Source organism: Rhamphochromis longiceps, linkage group LG6 (assembly GCF_057381845.1).
Source record: "Rhamphochromis longiceps isolate RC_006_pf linkage group LG6, R_longiceps_female_GT1.1, whole genome shotgun sequence".
NCBI classification, from domain to species: Eukaryota; Metazoa; Chordata; class Actinopteri; order Cichliformes; family Cichlidae; genus Rhamphochromis; species Rhamphochromis longiceps.
The window spans coordinates 9409689-9428875 of NC_140562.1; the positions used below are offsets into that span (position 1 = coordinate 9409689).

At 39.8% G+C, this 19187-nt stretch overlaps 2 protein-coding genes across 7 annotated transcripts in view; both read left to right on the plus strand.

The window, feature by feature from the left end:
- The window catches only part of myom2a (myomesin 2a), a 29309-nt gene extending 24297 nt beyond the window's left edge, over window positions 1–5012 (plus strand). For all 6 annotated transcript variants that reach the window (XM_085409182.1, XM_085409183.1, XM_085409177.1 and 3 more), the window contains 6 exons: window positions 1434–1539; window positions 2056–2219; window positions 2376–2412; window positions 2501–2523; window positions 2921–2976; window positions 3671–5012. In XM_085409182.1, the coding sequence (XP_085265308.1) occupies window positions 1434–1539; window positions 2056–2219; window positions 2376–2412; window positions 2501–2523; window positions 2921–2976; window positions 3671–4177 (893 nt within the window). In that variant the 3' untranslated portion in view covers window positions 4178–5012. The remainder of the gene's footprint in view (window positions 1–1433; window positions 1540–2055; window positions 2220–2375; window positions 2413–2500; window positions 2524–2920; window positions 2977–3670) is intronic.
- Window positions 5013–5154: 142 nt separating this feature from the next.
- Window positions 5155–18401, plus strand: LOC146667490 (uncharacterized). The gene is made up of 5 exons (XM_085409184.1): window positions 5155–5418; window positions 5931–6415; window positions 9343–9507; window positions 13096–13220; window positions 14014–18401. Exons 2-5 carry the CDS (start codon window positions 5981–5983, stop codon window positions 16073–16075), a joined length of 2787 nt encoding a protein of 928 aa, XP_085265310.1. The 5' UTR covers window positions 5155–5418; window positions 5931–5980; the 3' UTR covers window positions 16076–18401.
- Window positions 18402–19187: the final 786 nt, after the last annotated feature.

Sequence of the window (19187 nt, forward strand, 5' to 3'; positions counted from 1 at the left end):
ACTGCACATTTACGCCGACATCATCCTAGTGCAAAGACAAAAACAACAAGCATGCTACTAACTTTAGCCGAGTCATTTAGACAGCTGTTAGCACATGATTCTCCTTATGCTGCTGAGAATATAGCCCAGAAGAAGCGGATAGTATAGCTTTTATTTTGGAAAGAGCCATTTCTCTGTAATAAACTCTCTTTTCCAAAGATGCATGATTCCTCAATCAGATACAGGGCTTGCAATATCGCTAGCCTGACGTCCTGGGGCTAGCGATTTTTTCAGTCGGGCTACCAAAATCTATCTCTTCCCTGCCCGTCGGGCTATTGTAAGAAGGAAAAATATATGTCAATGTTTGCATTCTTTCAGAAATGTAGCTGGGTAATTATGTCATTGGCATCGGTGAGCCACTGTCAATATGTGACATATTGAAATCGCGTTTGAATTTGCGCTTGTTTTTTTGCTTTCACTTTGCAATCGTGCCAACTGTGTATAGAGAGCGACAGCACTGATCTGTGAGTGATGATAATTTGTGCACCAATTCCTCTGACATCGTCTTATTAATCGTTAGCTTACTATGCAAACATGACAAGTGAAATCTCCCGCAGCTTAAACATGTGAGAGGTTGATCGCGCAGAGAATCGCTGAGCTTATGTGAGTGCGTGTGTAAAAGCAGCAGGATTTATATTTGACTACGATGACCTGGATGACTGAGAACCTTCACAGACAGATATATATTTTAGTTCTGCTGAGCCAAATAAGACAGGTCAGGGTGAAGAAGTGACAGCCAAAGAAAAGCTTACCACAAAACGGAGAAGTTATGACAAATCAGACTATAAGGCAAAAAGAAAGTGCAGCTTTATGGTTTCATGGACAAAATAATTTCTGTGGCTGCAATATGACAAGCTAAATAACCAGGGCTGCACATAAGTGGTCCGCAGGTGCGCATTCGCTGTCAAAATAAAAAACACGCACAAGGGTTAGGGTTAAATTTAAAAACTGTACTTTTGAGTTAAAATATATATTTATAATTTTAATAAATGACAAATTAAAAAGGCATGAACATTTTTTTTGTATCGAAAAAATATCGAACCGTGACACCAAAGTATCGAACCGAACCGAACCGTGAATTTTGTGTATCGTTGCACCCCTAATATATACATATACTAGAAGTGCCTTTCTTAAGAAAAGTCCAGTGGAAAAGCTGCACCAAAGTCAGCTGCAACAGTACTGCTGCAGTTTGATGCTGACAGAGCTGGAAACTGGTTCAGAAGGATAAAGTACGTGTACATGTTAACCTGGAAACAATTCTGAGAACCCCAGCTTTTCTCTAAATACACAAATTTACATTAAGTCTGCTTTGGCTAAGAGACGAGGCTGTGATGACATTCTGAAGTCATTTCCCTATTGTTGGTGCCTGTGCGTTTCATGGTGGTTGTCTTTAGGTGCATCTGCTTCTGAGCTGGTGTTGCAGTGTACTCCAGAGGGCATCAGACTGCAGTGCTACATGAACTACTATACAGAGGAGATGAAAACCATCTGGAAGCACAAGTACAGTCGTGAATTTAAATATTTTAGATTATTCAAATATCTCTTTTTAGTTTATCATTTTAAGGTTTAGCTATTTTACTTTTTGAGATATTTTGTTTTACTGTTTATATGGAACAAAAGTTCATTATTCACAGACACTTATAGGCAGTCTGTGAGCTTACCCAGGCTGCTGCATGTGAGACAGCATTGAATCATAACATCTTTTGAAACAAATTTTCTATGAAACACTTCAAACACAGATGTTTTGAGTAGTTCTGTGGGTGGCTCAGTTAGCAAAAGGAGATGTCATGCAAATGTGTCACTTGTGGGGTTTGTTTGTGTCCAACTTTGATCAGGAGTGTTTAATATTGTAGAGAAGCACTGCTAGTTTTTAAAGGGGTGTAAAAGCACACAGACATTATGCCTTAGAGTCACTATATCTCACATTTGAAAGCAGCCTACGAAATGTCTGTGTTTGTTTTTTCACTCTGTATGAATTAATAACGAAGTTTTGAGATCCATGATGTAAACCCGCAGGGAGAGTAAGATTGCCTCCTCTGAGAAGATGAGGATTGGCGGTACAGCTGAGATGGCCTGGATGCAGATCTGCGATCCGTCCGATAAGGAGAAGGGTCATTACTCCATGGAGATCTCAGATGGCGTCAAGACCCACACCCGGACTTTTGACCTCTCTGGACAAGGTAAAAACCTCCATCTGTGCCACCATTTGTTTTCATTACAGTTTTTCTCTTTTGCTGTGATTGTCTTATTTATTTGTCTATTTATTTTGGAGTTTCTAAGATGTGAAACCTTTTGTCTTTGAAAAATTGACTCCATTGTAATCATTTGTTTTGTAGCATATACAGATGCCTATGAGGAGTACCTAAGACTTAAGTAAGTGTTTTGATGTTACAAGTTTGTAGACATGCGGTTTTAATCATGTCAAATTTTAATCAAATCGAATTTCCTCTTCGTCTTTTAGGGCGGCTGCATTCGCTGAGAAGAGTGAGTATTTCACAACTTGTATTGAGACAGTTTGAGAGAGATTCCTCATGTATCTTTCAATAAAGGTACATTGGTTAATTATTTTTTAAGCTGTTTATACTATGCGCACATCTTACAAGGACAAAAAATTGATAATCACAAGTGCCCTCGACAGCTCTTTAAGCATTCTGAAAATTTTCACAGGAATTTGTGGGCAAGGTATTTTATTTTAAAGGCAAAGTAGAAATGAATGTCTTACTCATTCTTCCTCTTCCTCCCCCTGAACATCTCAGACTTGATCTACTAGTGCACAATAACAACACTACACAATAAATGTAAAAAGACAGATTGCTGTAGTTTTAAGATCTTTGATTTCTAAGTCTGGGAGTGAAAAGTGACTTTTTCTTTTTCTGTTCAGACCGTGGTAGAGTGGTTGGTGGTCTACCTGATGTGGTCACCATTATGGAGGAGAAGGTAAACATTTTCCAAACTCGGCAATCAACGTCTCTTTTCACAGAGGGAGAAAAGACACGTTGTGGAAGATGATGCTTGAGTAATGATTAAATGCAGAGTGGTGGATAAACACAGAGAGTGAAAAGAGGGGTGGGCAAGTTCAGGCCTCGAGGGCCGGTGTCCTGCAGGTTTTAGATCTCACACCTGAATCACATGATTAGTTCTTTACCTGGAGAACTTCAGGACATGTTGAGGAGCTAATTTAGCCATTTGAATCAGCTGTGTTGGTTCAAGGACACATCTAAAACCTGCAGGGACACCAGCCCTGGAAGCCTGGAGTTGCCCACCCCTGTGTTACACCATAGTCTGAGATGTACTGCTGCGTACAGTATTGATAACAGTATTGACAAAACACTTCTTTGGATGGCTTTTGTTCAGATGTCATGCCTCAATTCATATTTAGTCTGCAGTTTAAGGTTCATTCTAAAAATGTTTAAAAAGAAATGCCAACTTCAACTTCAAATTGTGGGTCAGAGTTAATAATAAATAAATACTATAATGTCTGACCTCATTATGTCAAGTGATTACAACAATTTTCATTAGTTTAATAAACACATGAATAAATAAATCTTTGTGTAAGAATGTAACAAACCTAAAATATGAATCGTATTCTGTGAATATATTTTGATTTGAGTTGACTGTTGGTCCTTTCTAGTCCCTGAGCCTCACCTGCACCGTGTGGGGCGAGCCTACTCCTGAGGTCACCTGGTTCAAGAACGAGCAGGAAGTCGCTTCCACTGAGCACACCAGGGTCATGTTTGACGGTGGCAAGTTTGCCAGCCTCGTCATTAACAAAGTCACCCCCGAAGACTCCGGAAAGTACAGCATCAATGTACGGAACAAGTATGGTGGTGAGTTTGTGGAAATCACTGTCAGCGTCTACAGGCACGGAGAGAAGATCCCTGAGCCCAAACTGGGGCAGGCCAAAGCAGCCGCCACCACGCCTGTGCTGCCAAAGTCCCCAGCTCCCCCTTCCAAGACCCCAACCCCCACCCCTTCTAAAACCCAGACCCCAGCGCCATCCATGAAGAGCCCAACTCCAGCCTCCACCCCAATCTCCAAGTCTCCAACCCCTACCCCGAAGTCTCCTACTCCACCACGCAGTGTTAAGTCTCCAACCCCACCCAGATTCATGAAGTCTCCAACTCCACCCAGGAAGTAGAATGTGGGGGTTAATGTTCGCTGTTAGCAACACTGATTTATAAGCATTAGTGTGAAACAATGAGCTCTTACTTTAAAGTTTATTTAGATTTAGATAACGTCAAAGTCCCACTTCAAAAACTGCTGCTTACTCTGGACTACACCTCACAGTCATGTATGGGCCATCATATGTCTTTAAAGTGGTTCCTTTTAACACAAGAAAAACACTGAGAAACATAAAATGTCCGTGTATATTCATTACAAAGTTTTAAAGGCTGCACCTTCCACTATGCAATGTCAGTGAAATGCCTGCAACAAATTGTGGATGTCAAAGGATATTTATGCTCTATTACAACTTGGGTATTAGTGACACAAAAAAGTAAGTCAGTGAACTGTCTTACAAAGAGATAAGCAGAGTTTTAGAGGACAAAATTAAAGAAATTAGTAAATATTTTAGGTTTAAGCTCCAGTTTCAGTGCTTTAATCTTAATCTTCTCTGTTACTGTGTTTCCCTACATTTAGCACTTATGTCAAAGAGTGTGATATTATACAAAACAAAGCAAATAATATCAAAACCTACAAAAATAAGATCCAAGTTGTAATACACCAGTATCAAAGTGGATGAGCTGGGAGTCAGCAGGTACAGATGTGGGGTAATGTTAGTACCTGGGTGAAAATGTGCAAATACCAGGTTACTGTGTTTGTGCTCCAGCCATTCTTCTCCCAGGGTTAGTTTGTCTGTGAACAAAAACATTCACAGCCCTTGTCTCTGTACCTGAGAGGCTCTTCTGTCTGTGACACATTATGTCTTCCTCCCCAGTGCTTTGTGATGGCAATAAACTTTACTTCTCAACCTACTTTTGTTGTCTTTGTCAGTAGTCACTGCTACACCTCACCCTAGAAGAGGTAACTCAAATCCTTCGGCTACAGTTAATGAAGCCAAAAGTAAAAATGTGCACTTGTAGCCAGACTCCAAGGGACTGCATGACAACTTGCGAGACAAGCCAACCTGCCTCTGAAAGCCAGGTGAGCTGAGGTGGGTGGGGTTTGTTACTGTAGCTGTCAGCCGAGCAAACAGAGCAGGTACAACAGGCTATTCGTTTGTACAGAGTTCGCGAATCCACACCTTTAGCACTTACCGGCTTATGCTGGAGAGAGTACCGACACCAGGACCGACAGAAGGTTTTAACTTTTTAAGCTGGTTTAAAGTTTCTCGCCTCTGATTAATCAGGAAGACCAGGATTCTTTTTGGCCAGTTATGAAGTAAGTCTCTTTGTATATGTTGCTGAAAGTGTGTTGAATTCCTGACAATTTACAGTAGTTACTGAAGAAGTAAGCACATGCCTCATATTGTTTATGTGTTTGTGCTGAACCACATGTACCTTTTTGGTTTCCTAAGAGCTTAGAGGAGAAACATTTCTCGTATGACACCATGGTAATAAAATTATCTGCATGTCTAAGTTTCTTTAAGACAACAACTAAATGCACTGAAAATAAAATGGTCTTACATTTTTCTGTGATTGGCTGGAAAAGTTTGTTCCAAAGCTCTGTAGTGTTATGTAAAAATTGTATGTTGACAGTTGTCTCATGTTTGTCCTGTTCATGTTTAATGATTAGTTAAAGATTACATATTACAACTCAGCAATGCAGATAAAAATGTTAAAGTCATACACATAATATTTTTTTTCCTAATTATCTCTTTTTTGACATTCAGCTCTAAAATGCAAGTTTAACTCAGTGAACCCTGTAACAGCATAGTGTGTGTCACATTTAAGGTAAAGAAGAAGTCTGCTGCACACAGAGACTCAGAGGGGTTCTCGCATCCATGGAGTCCAATCTGTCATGCCTGTCTTCACTTGAAGAGGACTGTTCAGATTACATTCAGCCGCACTATAAAGAATCCTATCGTCTAGCCATTTATGCCCTACTATGTGGCGGCAAAGAAGCCTATGAAGAGTTCCTTCGAGCTGAGCAGATCAACCACTTCCTTTCAGAGGAAGAGACTGTGTTCATTTTGGAAAATGCAGAGTTACCGGTTGTGGAAGATGATTCAGAGGGAAGACGCAGCACAGACGAGGTCAGACCCTCCACCTATTTCCCAATTGAGTCGGAAGAGGAGGTGCCAGACTTGGATTTGGGCTGGCCAGGGGTTGCGCTGGAGGGTGTAGAGACCAGCATTAGCCTGCTGTTTCACCCACCCAGACAGAACACACCAACAATTAAAGAGGTGGTTCGGAAGCAGATTCAGGCTGCGCAGAAGGTGAGGCCTCAGCACTGCGATATAAACAAAAGAAATGCTCCTGGGCCAGTGCCAGAAAATAACGCCTCATCTATCAGGTGGAGGAATCAACAAGGACAATAGTTTATCAATAGTACAAATTCCTAGTGAAAGGTGTAGTTTTGCGTAGGCATATAAACACCTCTGCATAGTTCTCTGCATACACAGGAGACTGCAGGGAAGGGCTAAACATACATTAACCCACACAATCAGCTGACTACACCAGTTCAAATGTTTGAAGCAGTTAACTACTATGGCAACTGAACTTTTGTTATCATGAAAATGTACACGATGGAAGTCACTCATTACTGTGCAGCTTTTTGCTTTGTGACGTGTGAGGCAGGCGAGTGGCCAGTCTGAATTCATGTAGGCTGCACTAACTTTGGCAGGTTTCAGAGAAAAAGTATTTAGCAATTCAACATTCACAGAAACATTGTTGCAGCAATGTTCTTTAAAGCTGTAGCTATCATGAAGCGGTAACAGTGATGTCAACCTGGTAGAAATTTGTATTTATGCTTAAAATGCATTTCATGACTAGAAATATTAGTAATATTATATTAGAGCAGCAAGTCACTGCAGTTTTCCATTTCCTATTTTTTCCCCAGGAACCTGCTTCATGAAGCAAATTCATCTTGTACTTCCTGTGCAGTTATCTCCTGTAGAAAGAGTAGAAAATGAGTGCTGTTGCACTGCTTTCGCAATTTGTTGCTGTATGTTTAATCTAGTCTTCACATCGCTGTCTTTTAATGAGATGATCTTGTAGGATCCCGTGGAGGTCACAAACAGACACGCTGTTTTTTGCTTTTTTACCTCACACTTCCTGGAATTTTCCTTTTTATTTAAACCTATAATATTAAACTTAAGGATTACCTTTAAGTCATTTAAAAAGTGCTTATTATAATTTAGAAATAAGTAAATATAGTAATGAGTAAAGAGAAGAGCTTTTTTCTGTGCACATGTATGCAGTGTAGGAAAAACTGCTCCAATAAAGACTGCAAACATCTGAAGATTTTACTGAATCACAGGATCTACAAAAAAAAAATGATGAGATACAACAGTAAGGATACTGTTGCTTTCAAATTAGTTAAAAGATCAGTCAAATGAGATGGAAAAAGTATCACTGTGAAACATTAACATTAATTCTTGTAGTCAACATTGTAGCAAAATACCACAGTAGGATCAGATAGCTAGGGCTGGATTGGTTGGCCTTAAACTGATTACAGAAAAACTAATTAAACCAACTGCAAACCAACAATTGAACAGACCACTCTTTAAAAAATAGTTTTCCTGTGATCAAGTACATGTTTAAATACTTGTTTAAATTCATATGAAAGCACTGATATATAAAATGCTGACACAAAAAATAAATCATTCTACTTGCCGTAACTGTGAAAGTGACCTTTTTTGTTCTACCACATAATAACTGGCAGAACAAATTTAGATGCTACACATTAAAGGTGAAATCTAACTAATTTCAAAATAAAAGTACCTATACATAAATATATATCATGAAATGACGTAGGCAACAGTTATGTTGAAACAGGTAAAACTTTGTCTGATATTTGATTTAAAAAAAATCTGTCTTTCCTCTTTAGCAAACCACTTGTCTAATTTACAGAATTCATAACAACAAAAAATATCACAAGCAAAGGTGCTCAGTAAATCACAATCTAAAAAGTGAGTCTGCTCACGAAGCTTTACTCATTCACGGTCACCTGACAAAGAAAGTACACTTGCTTTTAATTCTAATTCTTTGGGCTTGTTGTCTTCTTACTGTTAAACATTTGGTCATGTCAGTGAGATACAAACTATGTAGTTTCCCCTTTTGCCACAAAATCATCACCTTTCCTGCTTGACAGCTGGTATGAGGTGTCTGGTTTTCACCAAATGTGTGGTCCTGTGTATTATGTCCAAACATCTTCACTTTGGTCTTGTCTGTCCAGCGGACATTGTTCCCGAAGTCTTTTGGTTTGTTCAGATGCAACCTTGCAAACTTAAACTATGCTGCCATGTGCTTATTGGAGAGAAGAGGTTTCCTCCTGGATCCTCTCAAACATTTTGTGTTTATTTAGTCTTTTTCTAACTGTACTATTATGAAGTTTGAAGTTTCTCTGAGCATTAAACAGTCTTACTTAAATTAAATTTGCTAGGATGTGCACTACAACACTGGCGACTTTTTTCCACTTGAATACTGTTTCTGACTGTATAGTGATGAAATTCCAGTTGTTTAGAAATGCTTCATAACCCACCCAGATTGATGGGGAGCAACAGTTGTTTTTGTAAGATCATTGCTGATGTCTTTCCTCCCCGGGATTGTGTTCTCACCCCCTCAATGCGCCAAAACAGCAAACTGTTAAAACATCTGCTGTTATAGAGGTACTCACATTTGCTGATGACCTTATAGTAACAGAACCTGTTAATTATCCTCCACATTTCTATGGAAGCAAAAAGGATGTAAAACAAATTAGTCCGCATTCTTATACTTTAGATACTGCTTCTGCATTGTAGCTTAATTTTTGTTAAATAAATAATGAAACTGTGCAAAATGTCACAGATTAACCAACACGAGGTTGCATTTGCCTAATTCTAAGACCTGCTAAGGACCAGATGATTTTTTTTTATTATGGCCCAGTACATAAACTCTAAAAATAAAAGTTTTTTTTTTCACATAACTGCATATATACAGTTGGCAGTTACTTCTCTTTGCATGCATCAGAAGTAATGACATTATTTGTGTTGCATAAAAGATTATTTCAAGTTAAGAAGGTGTTTTGCACAATGATACAGTTAATTTTGTGTGGAAAGTCATCTCTACTATACAAGTCCTGATGTTGACTACTCATACATTTTTTGACTTAATTTGTATTTTCTCAAAATTGAAAACATTTCCACGTCTAATGTGCTTCCAGCTTATTGCCATTGTAATGGATGTCTTCACTGATGGCGACATTTTCAAAGAACTCATCAATGCGACACAGAGGGGAGTGGTGGTCTACATCCTTCTGGATGATTCCCATGTCAAGAGCTTCCTCAAAATGGCACACGACATGGAGATTAATATTCAAGAGCTCAAGGTGAGAAACACGGCACCTTGAAATACAAGGTTTAAAGGGCGACAGTATCAGATGAGTATGTTTTATCACCATGCTGAGATATTATTGTACTTGTTGAGGCCATGAACTGCAAAAAATAAAAATCATCAGGAAAAAAAAATGTATTATCTTCCACTAGACCTATGTGATTATCTGGATTTCACAGTGGAGACACAACAGGCCTATTCTTATGTTTTCCACTTTTCCTGATATAAAAAGGGGCTTCTGGTAAACATGCTCTTCTGCACTTCTTGCCAAATGTAATTTTCCTGTTCCCGTGCATAGTATACACGTTAGCATTTTAAACAATGTTTATCTTGCAAAATATTTGAAAACTGTCAACTCCATTGTGTGGTGGCTTTAGTAGCACAGTGGCTGATAGTGAACAACAGCCACATACCAAACTAAGACAGGTAGAGTCATCTTAGAGCTGGGCATTTATTTAACCCTTGGCGCTCTAAGTCATAGTCAGTTCGGCAGTGAGTGTGTGTATGTGTGTGTGTGAGGGGTGGTGGGTACACAGATATGTAGACATGTATGGAGACATTTGCTACTCAAAGCCATAATTGGGCCCACACATGCCTGTTGACCTGTTAAACATCATCTGACATAGTCTAACATTTGCATTCCCCCAGAGCTTCCCATGAGGCTTCACAACCTTTCTTCTGTTGGCAAAAGAGCATTTAAAATATTACGTTTGACATTTTCTCCGCACCCTGATGGAAATACAGTCATTTACCAACATTTCCCTGCTGTGTCTCTACCTGCCATTTTCACACAACTGCAGCAACCGCAGGACAGATCTGTCAGTGTGGCTGGATTTTCCTGTTAAACAGCATTAGATGATGTTTCCACAGTCTAAACAAAGAGTCATCAGCTCTGAACGCAGTGACGGCTTCACGACCTCTTTGCAGCGTGCCTAGCCATTAGCAACATCAAAAAAACAGCCTGAGGAAAACTCACACAGGTTTGATCATGTAGAGTTTGACAAAGGGTGTGCGTGCTTTCATGTGTTTGTGTAAAGGTAGTAGTAATGGAAACTGGGGGGGGGAGTGTTTCAATTAAGTTAAGATTTAGGCTGTTTGCACCTGATGACTGAAACAACCCTGAACTCATGTTTCATGCTCTCGGTTTGAGTTTTTGAGTTTCATTTTTGAGTGTTGAAGGCCCTGATGTGTTGAGCAGTGAGACGTGGGAATCATTTAGTTTTTAAAAGATGTGGCACATAGTTCTTTCACACGGTAAAGAAGTTACATTCAGATAAATCAAAATGAACGAATATTAGATTTACTTGCAACATTTAATGTGGTGCCTTTGTGCACTTTTCATTTAAGTAAAGAGTTCAAATTATGTACTTCTTACTGAAATGATAATCAAAGCACTCCTTTTTTGGAAACAGGCTTGCATCATATTCCTGTTAACAAACTAGCTAATGTAAGTTGCCAAACTTGTTAGCCCAAAACAAAACTAACACAATCAATAACACAAAAGCTGAATTACTTCTATGTAATTCTTTTAGAAGGAAGTATGTCCAGCACATGCATGAATTATTTTTAAACTGGCAAAATCACATTCCTGTTTCTTGTGTAATGTCTTTGAAAAACAATGCATGTTCAAAGATTGTACTATCAACTATAAAACAGTGTTAACCTGAAAATCTCCTTGCAGTTAAGCTCGTAAGACTTGATGTTAGAATCCCTGATAATCAGCACTGGTGTCCTGTGGTCAGGAGGGAGGGGTACAACCTTTATCTGCTTTGAATGCACAGATTTGAATGTTCTGCTGGAAACAGATGAGAACAGTTGAAGAAATATTGACAGACATCAGTCATGACTTACAGAGACTGTGCCCCGTTAACAAACCCTGGATTACAAATGACATAAAAGCAATCATCAACCAGAAAAAGGTAGCTTTTAGAGGTGGTGACAAAGAATGGCTCAAACAGAGCTGAAGAAGTGACTGAACACAGCAGAAATGTAGTAGATAAAGAAGATAGAAAGGAAGCTAGAATACAGCAACATCTGTGAGGTGTGAAAAGGAATGAATACTAAAAAGAAACAAAAACAAAAAGAAAAGACAGCCACTTATGGGTGATGTGGAAAGAGTTCTTTAGTCCTTCAACTTTATGGTCACACTCACTCCCACTGCTTCTCCTTCACTGTAACTCCGTCTGCTCCTGCACAAGCTCCCCCTTCTCCTTTCATTTCTAATACAGCAGCTACTTCCCCTCTCACACCTGTGCCTTCATGCTCGTCTGTCACAGACAGGGGTGAGATTGGAGTTAGGAAGACTATGATAGCCCAGATGGTGTGTGTCCAAGGCTGCTCAAGAATTGTGTTGCCCAACTGTGTCAACCTCTCCACAGGATTTTTAATCTGAGTCTACTGCCAGGACTGTGGAAAACATCCTTTATTTTTCCGGTACCAAAAATAAAACGTCTTGCTGAACTAAATGACTTTAGACCAGTGGCCCTTATAATGCACATCATGAAAACCTTGGAACAGCTGATTCTACACCAAGACAAACTTGCTTAAAACTGCAGACAGGAATCCGAACACAGGGATCTCGTAAAAACCTTCAGCCACTGGTGTCACAAAACCTACCTCATGCTGAACATCTCTGAACACTGGGGAGGCAGCAACAGAAGGATCAGTAAATTTATTCTTATTCTTATTGTTGTCAGGGTCATCAGGTAGCCACCCTTGTTCACTGGTCACTGATAGACCCACGCATGTACTTGGATGCTCATGCTTTTGAGAAACCTGGTTGCACCAGCTACATCATTTTGTTTTGGCAACTATGTCTGCATAATTGAGCCTTTTGAATTGTATATGCTGCCTCCCATAGTACCATTATCTCCACAGTGTACAGGCACTTCTGCACGGTGGACCACCAGATGATGTCTGGCCTGAGAATACTTGGAGTAATCTTTGGTGGGAAAGTGACTTTCTGCAACTTGTAGCCACAGGCAGTATCCACAGTAGCTTTCATTCTTGCAGATAAGATTTAGGGGGGAATTACTTTTCCAGATTTGGGTAGCCTTTTGTGCACTAATAAGTGAAATCATGATTTAAAAGCTGTGTTTTGTATTTCCTTTTGTCTTTGCAAAACTAAATAAATAAATAAGAAATCAGGAACAAGGAAATGTTTTGTCACTGTATCGTTTGACCTGATTAAGCCTCCTTGGCTAGTTTTGCAGCCAGTGAGGATGTCACTGGAGGTCAGCAGAGTTCCATTTGTTCTTCTTTTTACTGTATCATGATGTTTACACATTCACCAAAAAAGGAAAAGATCACTGGTTTTATCAAAGATGAAGACATAAATCCCTTTGGTATTGCATTACGATGAGCATCTGGTATAAAAACTCTGAAATTAAACACATGGAGCTTCCCACTGTTTTGATCTGTTGTGAATAAGCCAGAAGTAGGTTCTTCTATCATTGCATGATAATGCATTTTACAAATAGAGATTGCTTAATGCATTCTCAAATAAGCATTACATATATTACTTGTAGGTGAAATGAAATTGATTTATTTTTGGCCTTAATTCTCATTTTTATTTTTCCATCAGAATCTTTGTGTTCGGACGGTTCAGGGGCCAGAGTATCAGTGTCGCTCGGGGTTTAAGTTTCATGGAGGTTTGGAACAGAAGTTTATACTTGTGGACTGCAGGACAGTTATGTATGGAACATACAGGTGAGTCAGTGCTGTTCAAAAGTATTCTGTGATTAAATTGAAATAGAGGCCTGGCCTAGCTCTACTTGGCAGCTTTGCTAACTTTAAGTAAACCTTAAAGCAATTTCATGTAAACTCACTGTGCTACTCTGGTATTTTTAAAAATAAAAATTGGTGAATTAGGAAGAAAAAAATATGATTAGCTGCCTTCCTTCACCACTTAGACTGGCTTTCTTCTGGCGGGTCAAATAGCCATATTAGGAAGATTCTGTCTCACTTTTATCATATCGAGCAAGTATGTGTTTAGAGCAGTCTGCAGCCTGAGCTCGTGGCTCACGGAGATTAGTTACATTATTTGAAACTTTCACTACTGAAACAGTAAAAATAAGAGAGAAAAAAAAGTTTTAAAAAAAGACAAACCCCAGAGCAAGTTCTAAGACAAACTTAACAAATCTTCCAAGTCAGCAAAACTAGTTTATCTGTTTGAGAACACACAGAGCTGAGGTAAGAAGAACACTTAATAAATGCAGTGGCCTGTGGGCAGTTGCAGGCACCAGAAACACATAAACTTTCTGCTGAATTTGCCAAGTTCAAACATCATATGATTTAAACTTTAGTCCTATGCTCTGCTACTATAGCTTTTGTTGTGTTGGATGTGTTTCCTGGTTGGCCCTTATTTCCACTGTTATGTTTCAGTTGTGGATTAAGCACATTAAAATTTAGATAATGAAGATATGCATGACTTTATTATTAATACTGTTTAAAAATTTGTGCATCATTATGATTTGTACTGGTTCTTCAATTTCTTTTTCAGCTACACATGGACTTTTGAGAAAATCAACCTCAGTATGGTCCTGGTTGTCACAGGCCAACTGGTTTCCACTTATGATGAAGAGTTCAGAAGACTCTATGCTTGCTCCACAACTTCTTCAGTCTTGCTTAACGGGAGGCCACCTGTTCTGTACCTTAAAGATACTTTGGCTCTGGAGAGCCCAAACTCCAGCCAGCTTTCTCTTAATATGATTCACAGGAGCTCCAGGGTGATGCACGTGGTGAGAAGTGTTCAGGACAACAGGTTCAACAATTCTGGCACAATGACCAGAGGCTTGAGTGTCCAGGATAGGCTCCATCAGTATGACTATACTAAAATGGGGAACCTAGTGAAAGGACACAGTTATGGAGGCGAGCTGCAAAAGGTAAACTCCATGACTCGGCTAAGGATGGGAACTAAAGACATTGGAGTCCCTGGGAGAAGTGGATCTAAACCGAGGGGAGGTGGGGAGGTGCTTCTACCAAACCGGATGTCGCACCATCACCTCCGGCACCAGACACGTTACGGTGCGGACCAGAACCTAATACCATTCAACTCAGAAACATCACTCCACCGCTGGAAGATTGATTCTTATCTTAATGAGAATGAGATGCATCCAGGTGCGTCATGTGATGCGATCTCACCTGTGACATCTCCATATAGCAGTCACACAGGCTTAAATGATTATCAGTCACAGCTCATTCACAGCAGGTCGAGAGATATTAAGTCCAGAATGGAAGAAACACGGCAAAAAAGGTTCAGTTTGCAGGACTATAACAATTTCAGGCAAAGCCACGAGTCTTTGAGGTCCATGTATCTGAATGCAGAAACATCCAAACTGATGTCTTCATTAAGAGGCCTGGATGTAAGGCAGAGTGTCACAGAATCGGAGCTAGCGGCACAAGAAAGCTGCAGCCAGGAAAACAGGGAGCTCAAGAAGCGAGGTAACAAAAGAGAGCCAGTGCTCACTGATGGACATCGTTCTGCCTCTCACCATGATGTGGTTTCAGATGGAAAAACAATGCAGACATATGATTGGCGTGAGCCTCTATCCAAGACAAGATCAGCTGCTGATTTAGACCAGAAAATGAGTGATGCACCACTCAAGCCTTCTCATTTACAGTCCAGCAGTGTTAGCATTCAGCATCCGAGAGCAATGGAATCTTTGACCGAGGTCCCTGAAGAAAAAGACAGTTCCCACACTCACTTAGACCCAGCACTTAAAGTCAGACGTGAGATTTGCAAAGATGAGGAGGTTGTTCCTAAGAACTCTGTAAAATCTCCAGAAAAAGAAATTCAGGATCAAGCCACAGGAAAGCATTATAGGGTGGCCAAAAGCACAGGCTCAGGTGATTCAAGGCAAGGAAAGAAATCCATTTCTAATGAAGTTGAAACTTCTCTGGGAGTCTTCAATCCATCTACAGGACCTCAGCGGGGAGTGGAAGATAAGGGCAGTCACACAGAAAAAGGGGAAGCACAGCCAGAAGATGCAGCGCTACAGAGAAAACATTCTATGAAAATGAAAGTGCCTACATCAGATGAAAAGAAAACTTCCAAAAATGAAAATAAGTCTCTCCAAAGAAGGACCTCAGGAGTAAGCCAGCCACTGAAGGCTGCCCATTCCCTGGCACCTGATGCAGTGCACACAACAAAAAGCCAGTCACTGAGCATGCCCAGTTTGCAGAGCTCCCTTACTAGTCCATCAGAGACAGAAAAGACTAAATCTCCACTGTCAAGATTTTCTCCTCAGCGTTTGAGCAAAAAGAAGATGGCCCTTGCAGCAGAGCAAGACTCAAAGGGCACTGTGGGTGACGAAAGAGAGACTTTATATCAGAGACCAAAAGACAAAGCCTACAGTCGGTATGAGTTTTTGCTTAGCAATGAAAATCTACGTCTGGATAAGTCAAAGAAGAAGGCAAATTCATATTCGTCAGACAAAGAGAGAATCTCTTCTTTGCAAAGGCGCGAGTCTGCCCGTTCAGTGAATCAGACACAGAGCAGCACTGATAACAAACTGGAGCGATTCATGCAGCGAGTTGGAAATCTAATAAACAAGAACAAGTAGCGAAGGCACAGAAGAAGGCCAACATGGTCAGAAATGAAGGCAAAGTTTAAGCATATTACATGTTTTGTTTATGCAGCTGTTTTCCATGCCTAGACAAACGGTTTCTTTACACCGCAGCAGTATGCTCCACATTTTTTTTTAAATCGCCACTGATGCCAGTAACAAGGCTTGATAAATCGGTATTTGCAGTTAAAGTCTGAGATGGATCTTACTGGGGAGGAGGAGTTAAGGCAACCAGGGAGAATCTGACAGTAGCACTTCAGGACATTCAGCAATGTTTGATTCAGTAAGCTAAATTATAATGATACGGTATGTCTTATGCAAAATATGTTTATTCTTTTAGTTTACCTAAAGGATCAGACTGATGAGAGCATCTTTTATGCTATGACAACACCAACACCTCTGTTGTTGTTCAGTATTGTTGTGAAATATCTACGTTTAAAAAAACCCACACCAGTAAGGCCCACTGTTATAACCTGTACCTGAGGTTTTCTAAACAAACATACACTGGTTTACTCTAATACAGTAATGCATACATTCATCTGCCACTGAATATATTTCTTCTTGTTTCAGAAACAGTACTGAGACAAAGGGTGGATGTAGCTCAGGAGGCAGAGCAGGTCATCCACTAGCTGAAAGGGTGGTGGTTTGATCCGTGTGTCAAAGTATCCTTAGGCAAAATACTCACCCCTAAGTTGCTCTACGATGGATTCACGGGAGGATGAATGTGTGTGAATTACAGTAGAAAAAAGTGCTTGTGTGAATGAGACGTGTTGTATAAAAGCACTTTGAGATCTTCAGTAGTGTAAAAAAGTGCTATATAAGAACCAGTTCATTCTCTGAAAATGTTCAGAGCTGCTGGAAATTACTGAAAAGTGTTCAATTAATAAACATATTTGGTTTTTTTGCTTCTTATATAGGCAGCACGGTGGTTAGCACTGTTGCAGCACAGCAAGAGGGTCCTGAGTTCAATTCCAACATCAGACCGGGGTCTTTCCGTGTGGAGTTTGCATGTTCTCCCCGTGTTTGCGTGGGTTCCCTCCGGGTACTCTAGTTTCCTCCCACCGTCTAAAGACATGCAACTTGTGGGGATAGGTTAACTGGATAATCCAAATTGCCACTAGGTGTGACTGTGAGTGCGAATGGTTGTCTGTCTCTGTGTGTTGGCCCTGCGACAGACTGGCGACCTGTCCAGGATGTACCCCGCCTCTCGCCCTATGACAGCTGGGATAGGCTCCAGCGCCCCCCGCGACCCTGAAAAAGGATAAGCGGAAGTGAATGGATGGATACTTCTTATATAGACAAAAGTCTTGAATCTATGTGTTTTCAGTCCCATTGTTACAGGTGTATAAAATCAAACACACTGTCATACAGTCTGCCTTCACAAACAACATGTCTGTGAACTGTATCCCCTCCTAGATATTCTGCGATGAACTGTAAGTGTTATTATGGCAAAGTGGAAGTCATTGTCAGCCATACCCACAGCGCTAATGTTCTGCTGACTCTCTACTCTACAGTTGATTAACATCAGTACTAAAACTGCATGCCAGGAGCTCTATGGTGTGGGTTTCTATTGATAACCAGCTCCTGTAGGTGTAATGTGTAGATAGCTCACTAGCTACTTTTGTCCATATGGTGTATGAAGACTGAAATTGTGGAGCAAAGCGTTGGTGGATTTGGTGGTTTTTTTGTGCAATGTGTCACAAAAAAACACCAAAAATATGTCATATGCCTTATCATTTAATGTATCATATAATGTATCATTCATGAAGCATATTGATATATAATTTTTTTTTAAATATGGACGATGCTGTACATTTTCTCAGTGTATTTTGATGAATTTAGCAACTATGTTCCAAATATGAAAGCATTCACACTGGACTTCTATCAGATATTTTATCATAAAGTGTCTGTGAACACTAAACTGCTTTCTAAGTCTCTGTGGAAGATATCTGCTGCATAGTCATCAGTGTTACTCTTCTTCACATCAGTTCTACAAAGCTTTTTAGGTTAAGCAGAGACACAGTTACATGCCTACTTTATAAGCTCCCTCTACAGATCACCATCTTGGTGTTGTTCTTTATAACGTGTTAGGTTTTTGCTTCCTGCTTTATTTTGTGAGCTGCTTGTTCCTTATGCTTTGCTTTTACTTTTGCTTCCTTGCCTCATCTTCTGCTGTCTCTGTGCGTCCTTTGTCAGTGTGCCTATTCGCTTCAACCCCAGTGATAGTAGCTCTAGTGTATTTGTTTAGGTTTCAGCAGTTTATAGTTTTCAGTGTTTCCCTTCTGGATTTATGATTTACCTTTTGTATTATTGCAAAAAACAATAAACAGTTCACTTCAAATTCACCGCTGTCTACCTGAGAGTCTACATTTTGGTCCTGTGCACAACATTCAGCCTGCATATCTTACATGCCATGAAATAAGACCATAACTGTAGCTATGGGTAGCTATGTTTGATGATAATGATGATGTCATAACTTTGCAAGACAATGATGAGTGGTGGCTTTTATTAAGTCAAAGATTTAGCTGAGCAGCTGATTCACACTGAGGCCACAGAAAAAATAAGAATATCAAATTGCAGCCAAGCTAGGGACCCCAAGACGGTAACATGCTTATTACACACCAGAAAACTAAATTGTTGCAATTTTCTCAACTGCTTGGGCTGCACTCCTAAATAATAGCTGAATTTGTCAAAATAATCTGAAATTCTTCATTACTTTTTGGTTCTTCTGCACAAAATAAAGCATTTCTAATTCTTGTTTTGCAAATGTTTTAGCACAGATGGGCAAAGGACTCTGCTTGCTGCACATGTCTTTGTCATTAAAACACATTATCAGTTAAATAGTTTAATTCTCTAAAATATACTTTAATTTCATGTGTAATATTTGTCACATGTCAAAGAAAATCTTTAGAAATTCAAAATCTCTCTAATCTTTCTATGCACAATAAACTTTGAATATGTATGTTGTAAAGCATATTTTTAAAGCCTGAGCACTGGTGGATCAAAAATAAATCTATAACACAACATTAACACGGAGGAACTGCTCATACAAACATTTTGTAGCCTGTGAAATATGCAGGGCAGAGAGGATGTGTGGCAGTAAATAAAG